This window comes from Nematolebias whitei, chromosome 7 (genome assembly GCF_014905685.2).
Source record: "Nematolebias whitei isolate Nwh7 chromosome 7, NemWhi1, whole genome shotgun sequence".
In the NCBI taxonomy this organism is placed as follows: Eukaryota; Metazoa; Chordata; class Actinopteri; order Cyprinodontiformes; family Rivulidae; genus Nematolebias; species Nematolebias whitei.
This window is the reverse complement of record NC_056504.1, coordinates 6,497,539-6,514,449: the sequence shown is the minus strand read 5'-3', so window position 1 is coordinate 6,514,449 and position 16,911 is coordinate 6,497,539. Positions and strand designations below refer to the sequence as shown.

The 16,911-nt window shown below is 40.8% G+C and overlaps 1 protein-coding gene across 1 annotated transcript in view; it reads right to left on the bottom strand.

Annotated features, from left to right (window-relative positions):
- pcsk1 (proprotein convertase subtilisin/kexin type 1) overlaps nt 1-13,429 on the bottom strand; it is a 17,023-nt gene extending 3,594 nt beyond the window's left edge. The window contains exons 1-10 of the mRNA XM_037679183.1: nt 13,241-13,429; nt 11,462-11,566; nt 11,252-11,374; nt 7,556-7,702; nt 6,222-6,298; nt 5,932-6,020; nt 3,390-3,562; nt 1,839-2,051; nt 1,647-1,747; nt 1,326-1,559 (exon numbers count right to left, since the gene is read on the bottom strand). Coding sequence (XP_037535111.1) covers nt 1,326-1,559; nt 1,647-1,747; nt 1,839-2,051; nt 3,390-3,562; nt 5,932-6,020; nt 6,222-6,298; nt 7,556-7,702; nt 11,252-11,374; nt 11,462-11,566; nt 13,241-13,429 — 1,451 coding nt within the window. The remainder of the gene's footprint in view (nt 1-1,325; nt 1,560-1,646; nt 1,748-1,838; nt 2,052-3,389; nt 3,563-5,931; nt 6,021-6,221; nt 6,299-7,555; nt 7,703-11,251; nt 11,375-11,461; nt 11,567-13,240) is intronic.
- Between the last annotated feature and the right edge of the window lie 3,482 nt (nt 13,430-16,911).

Sequence of the window (16,911 nt, the reverse complement as noted above, 5' to 3'; positions counted from 1 at the left end):
AAGTCCCTGCCTTCTACAGCTGTTGTCTGTCCCAGCTGTTGCTCCCTGGTGTAATCAAGTCCCTGCCTCCTGCAGCTGTTGTCTGTCCCAAGTGTTTTCACTCTGTCTCATCAGTGCTTGTGTATATAAGTTTACGTCTCGTGTTCTTTGTTACATTGTCTCATGAAGACTACTTGCTCCTGTTCTGCACCACGTCCTGGTTTTGTCTCCTTTCCTGTCGTCTCGTGGTTCATGTCAGTTGCTGCTGCCACATCAGCCCTTTTGCTTATTTTCATTAAGTAACTTTTACTTTAAACCTGAGACATCTGAGTCCTGCCTGCATTTTGGGTTCAACCACCACCAGATGGTTACAGTAAGGCCAGTTTAACCAATCTGAATTTAAATACATAGATTTTATTTAAGATAGCATAAAGATAACTATTGATGGAAAACATAAAGACAGATTTGTAGCATTAAACAGGAGTTGAGTGGGGTCATGAAAAGGATATGATTCTTACTTGTAGCATTTTAAAGGATCTTGTTTTGGAGAACGCTAACAGCTAATCTGATACAGTCCCCCCCCAAAAAAGTGAGTTGTTGCCATCTTAAAAGTCCAATCTCAAATATCATAGTAGCTAACTCAAACTCTGCTTTCTAAACCTTTTAAATATTTGTTAATTTTGTATTGCACTCCATTTTATTTTAAAGTATGTGATATTTTGCCTGAGCAACTTGCAGCAGCTAGCTGTAGCGTTCAAGTAAGAAAATTAAATAATTTGTGCAATAATTCTGAAATTGCTGGTTGTGTAAAAGTTTTAATGTTTGCATGAACTACTATAACATTTTAGAGAGTAGTGTTGATTATAGAAGCAGCACCACTCAAACCAGTCCCAGCTCATTATTCTGGTCCAAACAAAACCAATTTCCCAACCTGAGCTCACCCTAAAAGCTCTTTGCAACAGGTGAGATATTAATTGCTCATCTTTTCACAGAACCCCATCTCTTTAAGGAACACATACTTTATGTTTTACTGAACTTAATGATATGTGACATCAAAAACTTGGAGGGTCTCCTGTTCTTTGAGACGCACGGCCATCCAAAACATCAAAAATATAAGGAGGCTGTGAAAAATGTTTTTTTTTCCTCTTAATCTTTAAGTATTTTAGATTTGGGTGATACATACGACAGCTTAGGCTATCAGTTAGAAAGGTTTATTGTTTTGGAAATGTAAGAAAATAAAATAGTTTTATTTCTGTCTGCACAAAAGTTAGAAGAGCAGTAAAAAATATAGCAAGTTAATAATATTCTAAAAGGCCAACAGCAGCAACTCTAAAATCTGCACATACCTTGGTTGAAAATGATCATCCCTGACGATGCACTGCTTCTTTTCTGGCACGTGCTTCCACACGGCCGGGTCAGCGAGGTCCACAAGGGCTTTGGCATTGAGAAGTCCAAAGCCAAAGCGGCTGTTGACCATGAGCCCAGCTCCGTTCCTTTTCCAGCCCGGGTTATTGGCCAAAGGATCAAACTCCGAGGTCCAGACCACAATGTGCTGCAGGTCCCTCCAGGTGAGGTCAGGACTGAGACAACAAACAATGACAGCAAGAAGATTTAGCGTATAACTAGACGATACATGTAAGAAGTGCTTTTTAGCTGTTGGTTCGTACTTTTGTTCCAGAGCCAGGGCAAATATTCCAGCAGCCAGAGGGGCAGAAGCCGACGTTCCAGTGTGAGTCTGAGTGCACTCATTGTGGAGATCAGCACTCGTCTGAAAGCATCGCAAACAAACGACGACATGAAGAAGTTACAAACGACAGTAAAATAATTGTTAGGTGAAAGGTCGCCTGCGCGTAACTTACAATCCTCTGGTCGGTGTAGTCTCCGCTGCTGTAGGCCGTAGCCAGAGTGGAGGAGCACTTTTCAGCGTACCACGGGGACAGGCCCTGCTGGGAGGCGCTGCTGATTGAGACGGTGTAGATGCTGTCTGTGTAGCCGTCACAGTCACAGTTATCACCCTGACGACCTCCGTTACCTGAAGCCCAAACAAAGATCGAGCCTTTCCCACCACGGCCCTACAAGAAAGGCACATACGAAAACAAATAACGGATGTGTTGCATCACATTATGTCCAGTTATTTGGAAAATGGAAAATTTTTAATGTATAATAAAACAACGCACTGACTATTGTAAACAGAATGCAAGAATTTGGGAAATCGTTTAGACGTATGAGATGCAATGATTCTTCCTACAAAGAGGACGGTATGTTTAACCCATATGGTGTTTTGAACACGTCACTGTAACAAAGGTGAGTGTTTATTGCTTTCGATGTCCTGATGCTGCTCAATAATCCAGGTAGATGAATCTAACAAGGCTGAGTCAGATTCTTCTTTGTTGAAACATTTCGTCTCTAATCCAAAATACTTCTTCAGTCGGAGGGTCGACAAACACACAATCTTATAAAGCAGCACCTTGGTAGCACCTCTACTAGTTTTGGGAGTCACCAGCAAACTGGTTGATCCACTATGACAGGGGTCTGCAACCTGCAACTTGTGACTCTTTCAAGCTTTGACCAAAACTAACGTAAAACTGCATTTTATAGATGTTATACCCACAACAAAAATGACTAGTTTTACCAGTTTGCCTGCCATTTCCTTTGCAAATATGTGTATACTAGTACTAATACACAGAGTAAATTATACTCCCTTTAACTTTATGCTTTGTGTCTTCCATGTATACTCAGTTTCTCCACAATTAAAAAAAATCACATAAGTCTGCACAGTTCATTATTTTAGCTTTCTTGTTTTTAAAGGCACAATAATGTCTTTTTTTTTTCTTGACAAGAATCCAGATTTTGTGCTAGACGTGACCTGGACATGGGCACCAGTGACCCCCTGCAACACAAAAAGGAAGAAGCGAGTAAAGGTAGTGGATGAATGCACGGATAAATAGATGGATGGAATCCGGTCTTTTCTTTTGTCTCAAAATGTAAAAACATCAATAAATGTTAGTAATCATTGGATGTTTTTAGTTTTATAATTTCACTCCTACTGGCCAGGAAAGCTCCCTCTAACAAACTTAAAGCGGCCCATGGGCCACCACTTGATAATGACAACTGTAGCAGGCTTTGCAGCTCTGGACACGTTTAATTTAGTGAACGAAGGGGCAGAAATGGTTCTTTTGATCGTAAAGGTTGCAGACCCCTGCACTCTTAGAAGCTGTCAGATCCAGAGGACCTGACTCAGACTTGTTAGAAATTATTTGAGATGTTTTGTCTTTAGAGGCTTCATTTTTAGCAGCTTATTGCATTTTTTATTTTGCTCCTGATCCATCTGAGTCCAACCACTGCTGAGGTTACCTGCTCCCTATAGATCACATCAGTGAGTAAAAAAACCTGCTCGTTGTATAACTTACCTTCTGAATGCCATATTCAAAAGCCTTCTGGGCCAGACGACCAGGACCCTCCACCGTCTTGCCATCATCGTTGGGTCCCCAGCTGGCGCTGTAGATGTCCACATGGTTTGGATTGAATCCAATGGAGCTCGCCTCGATGGCGTCCGTCACGATTCCATCCAGCATCCGAATTCCTAAAGAGAGAAGGGCACAGTTAGAGCTGTACGTGTTTGCTCTTTACATTTAGTTATGTTTAAATGTTGAAACGGAAAGTCAAAGGCATGTCTTGGGCAAGAAGGAGCAAGTTTTGGCTGTTACAGGTGATGTTGCAGTTTTCTGAACTTCTCCTGAGATGGACTGGAGCTCAGTGATTTGCATGGTGTCAAATTTAACCTTCCATGTTTGTAAGTAAATCTGAACAAGATTATATGAAAAGTAAAAAAAATACAAAAATCAATTCAATTCAGTTTATTTATATAGCGCCAAGTCACAACAGAAGTCATCTCATATATAAAAATAATAATTTAACATTATCTGAGGAGCAGACTGCTTCGAATTTAACTTCATCTTGAGCACGCATGAAGGCGACAGTGGAAAGGAAAAACTGTCTGAAAATAAATAAATAAATAAATAAACAAAGTTAAAGTCTGTAATTATAGTGTTTGTCATTTTATCTTTGCCTACTGCCATGAAAGTTGGGCAACCATGCAATTTCCTGCGTATGGTTGTTAAAAAAACCTCTTGAACCACAAACTTTGATGAAACGTCCAAAGTAAAGGTTGGATGTTCATTTACAGATGATTAACTTTTAGTATCATGATTCAAGATGGCTGCCACAGCAGAGAGGAAAACACAAAGCTACCTTCAGCTCGGTCATTTTTACAGATGATAGGCTAACATTTGATGTGGTGGTAGCTGAGAGTCATTCCCATCACATGACTTGAGTGCTAGACAATCTTACCAGATGTTTGTTTAAAACTTTTACACACAAAGTAGCGGACAACATGCAGGAACGCAAGTTTCATCAATGCATGCTGTTAATGATTTATTCTGTTGTTTCTGTATTTTTTAGCTGATGTGCAATGGTTAGGATTTTACTAATAAACAATATTGTAAATAAAAACAAATAAATAAAACTGCAACCATTTCCACTCCGGCGGATGAACTGTATTTGTTTTTAAAACTGTGTTTGGTGTCGTGGTTGAATTCAGGAAAATGGATTAAATTTTTGCACAGCTCGTTTAAAAAAGGGGTAAAGTTGTGAGGTGCATATGCAAATTTAAAAAAAATAGCAAAAAGCAAACGGTAGCAGAAACAATCCTGAAGAACAGTTTCTTGCAGAAGGTGATCATGTAAGGGGATGCAGATGTGTTAGATCAGGGGTGCCCAAACTTTTTCCCTGAGAGGGCCAAATTAAAAATCTATCAGAGGGCTGTGGGCCAAATGCAATTATACATGAAATGCAAATATTTTAAACTCCACTTATTTATCATACAGTTATTTAACCTTTAATTCTGTATAAAGAACATTACGGAACAGGCTGTGTTGGTGGTGGGGGGCGGGGTCTGGGGGTCCTCCCCCAGAGAATTTTGAATAAAACAGATGCCATTTCCTGCATTTTGGTGTATTTTACAGAGATTTATTGCAGTAGATTAACATGAAAAAAATATTTAAACTCATGATTAAAATCTCTGACTGCAAAGCTGCAGCTCTGCAGGTAAGGGGCGTTCACTTCAGGACAAATTGAGGTTGCTGATTGGTCAGTTGCTGACATGCTGGATTGATTGACAGGTGGCAGGACTCGTGCCCCCCCCAAAAAAAAAAGATTTTACTGGCCTGTTTGAGACTGTCGTCATTTATTCCATATTCAATGTTTTGTTGAATCTAAGATTTGAGAACTGTTTCTTACAAAATCCTAACTATGTTTAATTTTTCAGAGGTGCTGAGTTTAAATTTAGGGGTACTTGAGCAGCCCCCAAAAGAGGCTAAAATCACTACTGAAGCCAGTTCATATTTATAATTTAGGCTATTTTTAAACACTTTATGTGTGATTTATAAGTGTACTAGCGCAGGATCAAAGGAAAATGTTTTTCAGTGGCAGGAAGCTGTAGGAAGTCTGTCAAAATAAAATACAAATTAGTAAAATTAAATAATTTAATGCACAAAATAACCACTCCAGCTGTATAGTGGCATTAAGGTAGTCATTGGGATGACTTTCCATTTAACATCAAGTCAGAATGACTGAGTGTGAACACACTGGCACGTCAAAGGAAATTTTAATATAATAATGAGGACAGCTTGGGGCCCCACTTTGGGCACCCCGTGTTAGATGAAGAAACAACAGGAGTTAAAAAGCAATAGGAACAAATACTGAGAACCTTTGGTGGATGAGAGAAAGACGAGGTAAAAAGTGAATAAAAACATGTGATCAAATCCACATAAGACTAATCTAAAATAAAGTAACAAACCAAAAACACATCATGCAGAACAACTCCCGTCGTGTGTGGGGATGGTGTCAACTAATGACCCATAAATAAAAAAGGCATCAAAACAAAGTTCTTACCTCCAACCCTTGAGTTGTACGCCACTCCAACTCCACATTTATTGTTGTCTGCCTGCATTGCAATCTCCCCTGCACACCTGGTGCCGTGTCTGTAGAGAAACAACGAGCTCAAGAACGTGTCGATCCGCTGCTTCTGGTTGCAGGGCAGTGAGATATTTAATAATCTATTATTTTAATCAATATATTCAATCCTTATTGTTTCCAAAAATGAAAAAAAAGTTAAAGGAGTGTAAAACCAAAAGGCAGATTTTAAAATAAAAAAAAAAAAGTTAGTTGAAGTTAATAGTTACTTGTTTTCATTGGTGGCGTCGTATCTGGGGAAAGGGTCAGGGTCATTGTCGTTGAAATCGTAGCTGGCCGCAGCATCCTTCAGGAAGCAAACAGGAATCAGTCAACCGGCTCAGTGACAGGAGAGAACGGCTTGTCGGGGTCGGCCGGTCGCCATGGTGACATCTACAGCACGACTGACGACGTGTGAAGTCGCGTTAACAAAATGTCATATCTCGTGGAGATAACTTGGCCCAGCTAACGAATGCAGTGAGAAGTGCAACAAAGTTCAGTCAGGTCATCTGGACGATTTCTTTTTGTTGTGACGTTTCATCTTTCATCCAAAGGACTTCATCAGTCCACGGAGCCACAAACAAACTCAGTCCCACAAGCAGCACACTCACGTAACGGACCAACCAGTTTGCTGGTGATAAGATGGTTTCTGGGGCCTGTCCAAAGTGGTTCAAAACATCATTTCCAAACAAGCCACCCGGATTGATGAAGTCCTTTGGATGAAAGATGAAACATCTCAACAAACAAAGGAACCCGTCCAGACGACCTGACTGAACTTTGTTGGATTTTGTATCGAGCATGAACTTAGGGTCATCACTGAACATTTTAAATTTTCAATCTGTTTTTATCGTCCACTGATGACATGATCCGCATCAACTGACGTGAAAAAACAAAACAATAAAACAGGCTTCGTATCTGTGCATCAGCTCCTGATTTAGTTTCATAACCAATTAAATCAAATGCCTGATTTAAATCAGATCCGATTATTTGTTATATAAATTCATGCTGATGATTTGCTCTGATTATTAAAGTTGATTAATAGGCTTGTTAAGCATTACTATAATTACATCAGGGTTCTGTTGTCACACACTGCTTCTCATCTTTCTTCTGTTTTTCTCGTGTTCCTCTGCTCTGGTGGGGATGTGGTGCTATTCAAAGAGCAGGGTTTGTAGCTCTGTCACAGATGGACTGTCAGAGTGTCCATAAACAAAAGAAACTCTGCCAAAATGAACCCTCACTGAGCTCACATTCCACTATAATTGCAATTATCTGCTCTCCTTATTCAGACAACGTTTAAGCACTGCTGAAGGGAATGGTAAATGTTTAAAAATTCATCGCCCACAAATGCAAAGAGGTTTTGTCGTTTCCATCCAAAACGTTTTCAGCATCTGGTAATTAAACACCGCAAAGCCCCTCAGAGACACGCATCATCATCATCATCACCATATAGTGGAGTTATTGCCGTCTTTATGAAGAGCCTCATAAGGTGTCACCAGTGGCGTTGCCGTGGCAACAGCAGACCCCGACATGAGGGGAGGCTGTCTCCATGGAAACGGTGTCTTACGTAGTTGGAGAAGATGTCTGTGTGATTCCACTCGAGGCCGTCATCGAGGACGGTGATGACCACTCCTTTCCCAGTGATGCCTTTCTGCCACACGGGGATCACGTGCAGGTCCAGCTTCGGCAGTGAGGACGATGTCCGTGTGTCTTGCTGGAAGACAGGGACAGACATAAAAAAACTAACACAACAGTCTAACCACTTCCTCTAAACAGGCTAAGCGTTATCACAGACATTCAGGCCGAGACTTTTCGGTGCGTTCATTGACCTTTACAGACGTTCATTACCAGGTTGTCAGCTTTTCTTTTGTTGGGGCTCAAGTCCACTCATACTGTACAGACACTTGGAGGAAGAGACTACTGGAAGGTCACGAGTGTTTGAGTGGTCCAATAAAACAACTCCATGGTTTAATTTACCCCAAGGTGCCTACATGCAACAGGAATAACTCTGACTTGGTTGACATTCTCGTTTTCTCCACATTCGTTCAAAACATAATCGCATCTAAGATTGTGATTAAAACAGAACAGTTCAGATTCGTCCAAGTTGAGTTCTCTGGAAAGGTTATGAACAGTTATCATCTTACCTGTTGTTGATGCGTTTTGAATGGCTTCAGTTTGATGAGCTGACTGCTAGTCTGAGTGAGAGTAAGACCAAAGTGACTCACTGCTGCCTTAAAACAACTACAGTCTCCCGGATGTCATATCCTTTATGCAAACGCTTTTTTTAATAAATTGGTACAATACCACAATTTTCACATTACACGGTTTTTTACCAGCAGCTCACTTTGGTCACAGCCCTGCTCAAACGTGCCGTTAAATTTATTCAGAATTAAACTCTTTAAAGTGAAGCGACACATTCAGATCCTTTGCCTCTCTGCCACGTTGCTACTTCCTTTTGAGTGATGACTCATATTCCTATATATATATATATATATGTATATTCATGGAGACTCATATAAATAAAAACAGAATCAAACCGCTGCCGGTGTTTACTATTTAAATCCTTTATGTGTCAGAACAAAAGTCATTTGTTTTCCCCTGTTTGAAGAAAAAAGATGCAGTGTGAATTTTCCTCTATTCTCCAACATTTTTCAGCCAGGTCATCTGGACAGTTTCTTTTTTGTGCTGAAACTTTACAACACACAAAAAAAAGAAACTGTCCAGATGACCTGGCTGAAAAATTTTGGATTGTACACCTGGATTATTGAGCACGGACTTTGTTGTTTCCTCTATTCTATTTCTCCAAAATCTATCTACAACAAGTAATCTATCTATAAATCATATTTTTCCCCAGAACCCCACTTCAAAAGCTGTGAGCTATAAGTTAAAAAAAAAAAGAAAAATCACCAGGGAACAACGTGGCAGGGCTTCCTGACGTCTTAGGAGGATCTTGGTCGGACATTTGATCTGGTTGTGCACTGGTGCTGCACAACACCAGCCCCAGATATGACTCACCCCTGCAGAGTATTCATCTCTTCTCTGAACCTCTGGTTTTGCCTGAATCCTGAGTCCCATTCTTTCACCAAACAGCAGCTAAAGCATCACATGCTCCGTTGTTGATGCTGCTATCTGAGGGGGCTCTGTCTCCAGCCTTTCTCAGCCAACAATCACACAAGCTCGTGCGCACTCACAAAAAATGCCTCATTAGACGGGCTCAGCCTGGAGACACGTGCTCACAGTCATGTAGGCAGGAGTAATTTCAGACCGCAGGAATGAGTCATGCTTTAATGAAGTTCAGGCAGTCGCCCACTTGTGACAAATAAAGACACTGATCTGTACCTCTGCTGTCCTACAGGTCCTTGCGCCGCCCTCAGTCCAGCATCAGCGCTCATCAAAGCCTGCCAGCATCACTTTTCATCTTCTTCACACTGCATTATTTTACAACCCTCTGTCTCTACGTTATCTAATCACTCCCCTCATTATCCCGTGTGCCCTCATTTGTTGCTGCTAAAATAAGAAAACAAGACTAATATTCACAACGACAGAGGCAAAAAGAAAAGCGACATGGAGCCCTCTGTTCTCTCTGATGCTGCATTTCATTCGGGCTAAATGAAGGAAGCGAGTGAATCACACGGGCCTCAGATGAGCTGTAACACGGCCCGTTGTCGTGACACACACAGCCTGATGTGGAAATACGGAAAGCGGCACTTTAAGGCCAATTCCATTAGTGTCATCATCCCTCATCGGCAAAAGTGATTCATCTCAATTTGTTTTCTCATCCACTCTGAGCATGACTCATGTTTGGTTAGTGCAGGTGCAAAAACAAAAAAAAAAACCTCAAGTCTGAGAGAACAAATGTCCTCCAGCCCAAATACACACACTTCACACACATTTATGCTGTTTTTCTTAGATCTAGGAGGAGATATTTAATGGTGATGCAGACTGCAGTTTAGGATTTAATGGTCAACCTCAATTTATTAAGCCATTTATAAAAAAACAAGTGAGATTATGCAGCCAAAATCAGAACCCATCTGCTTCCTGCAGCTTATCATCATGGTGAACATGCTCTGATCTGATATGGACTAAAAGAATAAAACAAAAGCCTCATTTCTTGCTGTTTGCAATCAGTTTGTCCACCATGATTTGTTCTAATGAGCAGATTCAGCCTGTAGATATTAGTTGAATATTAAAATAGGAGCACTTGTAAATCAAAACGACACCGTCCTGTTTGTTGCACCTAACAGCTGATGTTGTTTAGTTTAATTATCAGCCGCCACCAAAACGCAAAAGGCGTGCACTGATGATTTTGCATGTCTGTGCTCATTTGTGTGCTGTGTTAGTAAAATAAAGAACCAGTAGACACATTTTAATGAAACGCTCAGAAACGACCCATATGTGCATCTACAACCGATTTTGTTGCAGTCAATCCAATTCAAGATGGCCACCACAGCTAGTCAACCTCACCAAACACAAATGGCTACAACTCAGTAGATTTGGCAGCTATCAGGTTAAAATTAGTTGTGGTAGTAGCTGAGAATCATTCTGTCTGAGCCCGACCAGATCATGACATTTTGCAGTATTGCATTAGATCGTCAATGATGTTATTTGAAATGGCTCGACGGTCATTTGTCAACATAAGGTGGTTTTAGTTTTCAGCCCTGATAGGCCTTTAATGATCTGTCTTCCTGAGTTTATTTTTAGCTCGTGGATCAAAATCAGCAAAGGATTTGAGGTCAGCTTGTCGTAAACACGTCAGTAATGGATCCGAATAGGAGACGCTGCTGTGACAATCTGCTGTTTCGCTCCTTCGTGTCTAAAACCTGCCTTACTGGGTAAATGCACGTTGCTCCACTCTGCATCATCCTCCTGGATTATCATCCCTCATCTCCACCAGGGGCTGTGGAACCAATTAAGCAAATGGATCTTTTGGCTGGAGCTGCCTGCATGGTAAGCTATTGTTTCACTGTTTATTTTTGTTGCAGTAATGCCTTCAAACATGCAGGCACAGAGACTGACGCACCTGCTGCATGTATGAAAGTGTTGCAGATGTGTGCTGAGTGAGCTCCAGCTCAAAGCATGTGACAAAGAGGAGTTTTAGTTTTTAGGCAGACAGGCTGCAGACAAACAGAAGGGCAAACCAGAGCCCAGTGCACACAACATATGACCAGATTTAAATCTAAATCTGCCCAGAAATGTGTCCAAAACTGGTTGATTTGATGGAAAACTTGTTTCTCATCTTGTCGAGGCAGTCTTGGAAACTCACCAGGTACCACTGCTGGTTCCACATGGGATCGTCAAACAGCTTGTCCACAGGACAGTCCCTGCAGTCCCTGAGGGCCGCTCGCTTGTTGCGTCGCTTTTCATACTGCTGTTCTGCCCACAGCACCTGCGCAGACACACGGAGACATTCTCAACTGTCTTTAAAGACAAAGAGCTCCCACACAGACAAGAAAATCCTGATCGGGTCACTTACCCGATCATCCTCCGACAGCTGCCTGGTGATGTGCTCGCTGCTGCGCCTCATTCTGCGAGGATGATTTTGATGTTTGAACAAGAAGTGGTTTTCCAGGGCCCCGATCTGGAGAAAAATCGTGGTGTCGGAGAAGAAAATTTGTTTAACGGGAAGCTAGATGAAATCTGGAGACCGAGACGTCATTTTTGCTTTTTGTTCCTCCCGCAGTTCACCGTGCATCATTATTAAATGAGTAAAGATCAGTTTATTCAGCACATTCACCCTCTTTACAGATATGTTAAACACAAAGACAAGCTTTTTCATTGGGCCTCTGCCTCACGGTTGAATACAAAATGTAAAATTAATTTTAAATAATTTCAGTCCAAGTTACTGGACTTAAATGACCCCGTCTAAGCAGCACATCAGGTGCACTCCAGTTTACACAACACTTGCCAAAAGATTTTCCAGTACGCTTTGGTTTCAAGTTTCTATTTGGTGCCAAGATTTTACTGGTACATTCATGGTTTGTTATTCATCACAGTTCATCTTCTGATGGTAAATTAACTTGTTGCGTAACATCCAGTTGATACACTTGGAGAACCATGGTGTTCAGCTGTGTGAGCTTTAAAGACTTGAAAACTCGCCCCATTATCTCTGTGGAGAACAGGCAATACTTAAACCAAGCTAATCTAACACTATATTCTTAGTGTAATTAATGTCCTCTGAATGAACTGTCCTCAAATGTTAAGAAAAGTCACTTAAAAGATGGATTACAGAATTTTAATCAGATTAACAGCAATAGACCTGGTCGGCTTAGTGGAACAATTTAAAACTCAAATAAGCTGCAACGCTTGACCTGTGATTTTTGCTAAATATATTATACTATATAATCACTTTCTCATCACCCTGCCCCTTTCATCATTCAATAACCTGTTTTCTTTCACGACTAGATGAATTTAATGTTTCGTTAACTTAGATTATTGTAAGCGTTGAACCGTTCTCTAAGAACTGACATATTGTGACACTTTGCCCCACAGGAGCCCTTTAAAATGTATGGAAGTATATGAGGTAGTCAGTGTGGTACAATTATATTTCCTCTGATGCTTTCTGTTGGCACATGTCAAATGATTTTTATATTTGAAATGTTTACTCATACATGAGACATTTCCCCACACAGGACATAATATTTAAATACAAATAGATGATTTATAAAAACGCTTACATATAGATGAGAAAAACAAGATTAAAGTAAAAAAAAAATTACTGTAAATTGAAACACTGTGTCCAATTCATATATATTGTTTTTAATGTTGCTTTAATGTATTTAGTTTTTATTAGTCGTGGAAAAAGCCAAACTGGGCCAGGTCTAACTGAACCTGTTGGTGTTTGACAGTCCGGTCTGGACTCAGATAAGTGGGACAGACTGATGGACAGGACCGGTGTGGTCCAGTCAGGGCTCGTCACAAGTGATGAGGCAGTGAGTCATAGCTTGCTGTAATCCTGTGATTTAACAGGAAGCTGAAACGCATTTAAATTAAGAAAAACAAACACTGATTTCCTATTTCCTGATCGGCTTACAGGCTCCACAGCTTCCTGGTTGAATTAAAACTCAAGGCTGTTCTGGTGAGGCTGCTGCTGTAAATCTCTTTAAGATTAAACCGAACCTGTTTCAGTTTTCCTCCAGTTCTAGCCTTTAAGCAGGTCCCTTATAATAAAGTGACTTGAACTTATGATTATGATTATTATTATTATTATAGTCAGAGTAGATGTGTTGCTCCGGGGCGTTGGTGGGAGCCTCACCTGTCGGACCAGATCGTAGTCCAGTTCCTTGGCGATGGCCTGGGCGGCAGACATCCCACCCGGGATCTCCACGGCCCACTCGTTCAGGTACTGTCTGTCCCCGAACAGAGAGCCCACGGAGCCCGGAACCACGGAGCAGAGGACGGCCACCACACACAACAGCACCGCTGGACGGCATCTCACTTCCATGTCAGGGGGGGGGAACGCAGCCAGACGGAGAAAATAAATAAACAAATAAATAAAAACAATATTTACAGATTGTTTATCCTCAGGAGGAGCGGAGCCGCGAGCTGACAGGGAGGATCAGAAAAGGAGGTGGAGAGGAGAACAACTGCGCGCTTTGAGTCCAGAGGAGGAGAGGAGATACTGTTGATAGGCAGGGCTGGTGTGTGTGTGGGTGTGCGTGCGTGTGGACTCGATGTGGGGGGTTCACACGTCAAATTCCTCGTGCTCTGACGTCAGTTTGGCGTCTACCTCTGGTTAGATTCAGCCCTGGTCCCCGAAGGGAGAAAGTCTGAACAGGAAGAGAAGGAGGAGGGTCTGTCTAAAAATATCTCACCACTGTTTATCCCTGATGATGATGATGATGGAGGAGGAGACGTGAGAAAGAAGCACAGAAATATGTTGTTGTTTATTTAGCCAGAGAAATATGATCGTGTCTTTCTTTTCAGTTTGAAGAAACTGATGAAGAGTCTCCTCAGTGACACATCTCTGTGTATCCTCCCATCAGAGGGGAGCAGGAGGTGTTTCAGCACCGCGGACAGCTCCTCGAAGCTACATCACTGAAACATGGAGGAACTGTTGGACAGAACAGCAGCCGGGAAGATCATTGCATCATAAAAAATACAACTGATGCGTAGATCAAGACATGTTTTAAAAGGCAAATATTATGAGGCCATCCATACAGGAGCAACTCCTCAGAAAACTAGATTATTGTGTAAATTATGGTATGACATTATCAGAGTCAGAGAGATTTGTTTGTCATGCACACCACATGATACATGAGGTGGGATGAAACTATGCACATAGGGTCCCAGTTACACTCAACAAAAACACAAATTGTAATGAAAAATATTAGTAAGATCAGAGAATGAACTAAGAATATACTACACTCACTAAACTAAGAACACACTAAGCACCAATGGTACAGCACGAACACGAGTCTGTAGCAGATGAGGACCAATGAACACAGCAACATGAAATAATAAGGATTCTTAGAAAGGCTCAAATACAAGCAAATGATGCCCCAATTCTGAAAAGTTACAATTGTAATATGTAAGTAAAATCAGAATATGTTATGATCTACAAACATCACAAACCCATAATTCATTCACAGCGATTACACCACGTCTGAAAATAAACGAGACTGTTGCAACAGACCTAAAATAAAGTTGGGGCAGAATGATGTTCAATAACAACAGTCTGTAAATGTTTGAGAACTGAGAAGAGCAGCTGGAGGTTTTGGTCTACATCCCTGTATGATGGAGGATTCTAGCATGTCAGCAGTCTTAAATCTTCTTTGTCATATTTTTTGTTTCACGTGGCATCAAATGTTTTCAGTCGGTAAGAGCAGTCTGGACTGTAGAAGGACACTTTAGCATAGAGTCTTCTACTACAAAGCCCAGATGGAATGGATGCAGTAAGGGGTTTAACATCGTCTTGATGAAATATGCAAAACCCTTCCTGAAAAAGACGCTCTCTGGATTGGAGAACCCATGTTTCTGCATTGATGGTGCTTTCCAGATGAGTAATGTAGTCATACAATAAGAGGCATGATGAAGGAAGAAGGGTGACACTTGCTCCTCACTCTACTACACTTATTTTTGCACTTTTAAACCAGGACACCTTTGACTGACCAATAACAGCTTCATTAATGTATTCACAATTTAATCATCAGAACTCAGTCACTGAATTGAATCCATTAATTACAGGAAATTCTGTACCATAACATGAATATTCATCCAAATGAGGGGAGTGAATTAGTCTTTACTGTTTTTTTGTTTGTTTGTTTTTTACAAAAATCATTAAAAAAAATTAAACAATAATAAATAAAGAATAAGATTGGGGTAAAACTAGTTTGAAGAAGTAGTTGTTGAATGAATACTTGGACTTGATAAAGCAATTAGGATTAATCAAGGATTAATTCTCTTTTATCTTAAAGAAAATAATTATTTGGACAGAATTTATTTTTGTTTTATACGTGTAACAATTTAAAAAAAGTTTAAATATTTGATCAATAGTTTACTTTAGCAGCACGGTGGCGCAACTGGTAGAGCTGCTGCCTCTCAGCGAGCAGGTCCTTGGTTCAAACCCCGGTCCAGGTGCCTTTCTGGGTGGAGTTTGCATGTTCTCTCCGTGCATGCGTGGGTTTTCTCCGGGTACTCCAGTTTCCTCCCACAGACCAAAAACATGCATGTTAGGCTGATTGGTAACTCTAAAATTGTCCCTAGGTGTGAGAGAGAGTGAATGGTTGTTTGTTTCGTTTGTCTCTATGTGGCCCTGTGACGGACTTGCAACCCGTCCAGGGTGTACCCCGCCCCTCGCACAGTGATTGCTGGACATGGGCACCGGCGACCCCCGTGATCCAAAATGGAACAAGCGGGTAAAGAAAATGGATGGATGGATGGATAGTTTACTTTAAAATTTGGACGAGACGTTATTAGATTTAATCAGATTGAGTTATTTAACACTGCAAGCAAGGAAATAATATTTTACTAAATTACCTCAGCTTATAATTCATAACCAGACCTAATGTTTCTTGAAGTCCTCACCAGATTCTCGACCTCTTTCCAGATCGAGTCTGGATGTGCAGCCCATGGTTGCTCTGTTTGTCCAGGACTTTGATCGAGCCTCAAACTCCATGTAGGAAACAGATTACGGTGCAGGAGGTCCTTGTAGGATTGTGCCAGATATTCATCCACTGTCATCATCCAGGTGAGATGTTAACAGGGTCAGCTGGAAGACAGCTAATGAGGATAGTCGGCGGGTGATAAGCAGTCCAGAGATTAAAGCTGTGAAGCCTTGCAGTGGGAAAAACTATTTTATTTTATATGAAAACATTTCTTTATTCCGTTATTTATCTTTTATCAAGAGTAACAAAGATGATGGACAACACACAAACACATCAGGAGATGTGGAAAACAGATGAACAGAACAGATCACGTTGCACAAAAGTGCAGCTTTTTTATGATTTCAGCTCCGAGGACGGTGCTGGCATTTCCAGAGTGTTTTGACCACCGTCTGATGTTTAATGATCTTTTCTGCCCCAGAACTCTACACAGAGTTAAGTTGTATGAAACTTGAGTTATTTCTGAAAACAAAGCAGAGAAAATATGTTAAAACATATTTAAACATTTCACATAATTTTACGACAATGATTGCAAATAATAATCAACATTATTCATGTTCACACATGTCAATCTAATAAACTAAGCTTAACTTTATGAATATGTTTTTCTACCTTAACAGCTTAAAAGAAACATGTAATAATTTATCAAACTATAAGTGATATTGTAAATAATTCCAGGACAGTGAATGTGTGAAAACATCAGACATTGTTCAGATCTAAAGTAACTTTAAATAAAACCAGTTAAGGGAGGTTATGAAAGGTGAACTCAGGGTCAGAGGTCATGGTCAGGTGAGCACATCTTCATGCTACAGTAAGCTGCCCA